At 46.6% G+C, this 1515-nt stretch overlaps 1 protein-coding gene across 1 annotated transcript in view; it reads right to left on the reverse strand.

Annotated features, from left to right (window-relative positions):
• Positions 1 to 844, reverse strand: part of M421DRAFT_77106 (uncharacterized protein) — a gene marked incomplete at both ends in the record, with an annotated part of 2317 nt that extends 1473 nt beyond the window's left edge. Inside the window, one exon of the mRNA XM_033597289.1 lies at positions 662 to 844. Within this exon, the coding sequence (XP_033443023.1) occupies positions 662 to 844 (183 nt within the window). The remainder of the gene's footprint in view (positions 1 to 661) is intronic.
• Positions 845 to 1515: the final 671 nt, after the last annotated feature.

Here is a 1515-nt window from a genome sequence, read left to right on the forward strand (position 1 = left end):
AGATAAGAGAGCAAGCTGAATATCTGCTTCATTTGACTGCATGAGCAGAGCGCGGCGTGGAGGCATTGTGTGTTAAGATAGAGTAGGTGATCAAAGTTGGTGGGGTGACCGACTCGCTTGTCTGACCGACTCGCTTGCCAACCATGTTATGTTATTAATAAGTTAGCTAAACAAGTTAGGGGTGCAAAGTTGCTATTTATAGCCAAGAAACCCTAACGTTAAACTGACTTTGGCACGAGTTACCCCCGCTCTCGCGTATCCTCTCGGGTAGGGGCCATCTGTGGGAGTTTGCAGTGTTGTTTTCGCTGCTGCCTGAATTGTTTGCTTGGCTGTCCCACACAAGCTCTATCGCGCAGAAACTCTAACCCTACTTACTACCAGTAGGTATAACGTAGATTATCACCGAGCCAGCCATATCACTGAACTAGCCATTTTCTCTTAGCACAACTAACACAAGTTACTGCAACTACAACTACTTACTATTAAATAGTGACCTAGCATACTGTATACTTGCATTAGATTTAGAAGATGTTTCTATACCCTCCTAGCACGTTCGTGCGTTGTGTCTAGTCTTGCTGCAGTTCCCACAGCGCTAAACAGTTGACTAAGCTCCTAGTTAACCACCTCTACCCTAAGTCTTCTTAGATAGCTAAGCTGCTACACACGCCTCAGCAGCTACCCACGATGCTCCTGGGCCATACTCAAGTGTGCCACTATGCTGAATCTGCTTTCTCTTACGCGATTTTCTCTTAGTTATTACTGCTAATTGCTCTTTAAGCTCTTGCACGCAGGCCTTAATAAGGACATTTTTATGCAGCATCTCTTTAGCCCCTTTTATAAGCTTTAAGAACCCCTCTTGCGCTACACTTAGTAATTATTAGAAGGAGTTGCTTACAAGCTTAGATTAAGACCTAAACTTGTGTGTATTGCTTAGCGTCTTAGATTAACGTGTTTCACAAGCGAGCGCCGCACCCAACCGAGCGCCGCACTCTCGCTGCCAGAACGCCGGCGCAACAACAGCGCGTAATGTCTCAACCACAACAAGCTCCTACACTCTATACTGAAGCTGATGTACAGCTTGCTATATCTGATATCTTAAGAAACCAAATTCAAAGTATCTAACGCGCTGAGAAAGTCTATAAAGTGCCTGAACGAACAATCTGACGCTAACGCGATAGAACACGCTCTTAACGCGACTGCGAGCTGAATGCGAAGCGCCTTACAAAGCTAGAAGAGGAGGCAGTTGTACTACGTATACTTGAGGAATCTGCACGTGGCCTACCCTCCTCAAAGGCAGACGTACAAGAAAGATATGGCAGATAAACTGCTAAGAGAGCGCGGCGCAAAGCCTGTTGGCAAGAACTGGGTTAACAACTTGGTAAAGCGTACACCAGAGCTCCAGAAGCGGTGGACCCGCCCATACAATCGCCAGCGGGCTGCCTGCGAGGACCTAGCAGTTATCCAGCCCTGGTTCACGCTTGTTCAGTCCATGAAGGCGAAGTATGGTATTATAGA

The sequence above is a fragment of the Didymella exigua genome, assembly GCF_010094145.1.
Source record: "Didymella exigua CBS 183.55 unplaced genomic scaffold M421scaffold_60, whole genome shotgun sequence".
Taxonomy (NCBI): domain Eukaryota; kingdom Fungi; phylum Ascomycota; class Dothideomycetes; order Pleosporales; family Didymellaceae; genus Didymella; species Didymella exigua.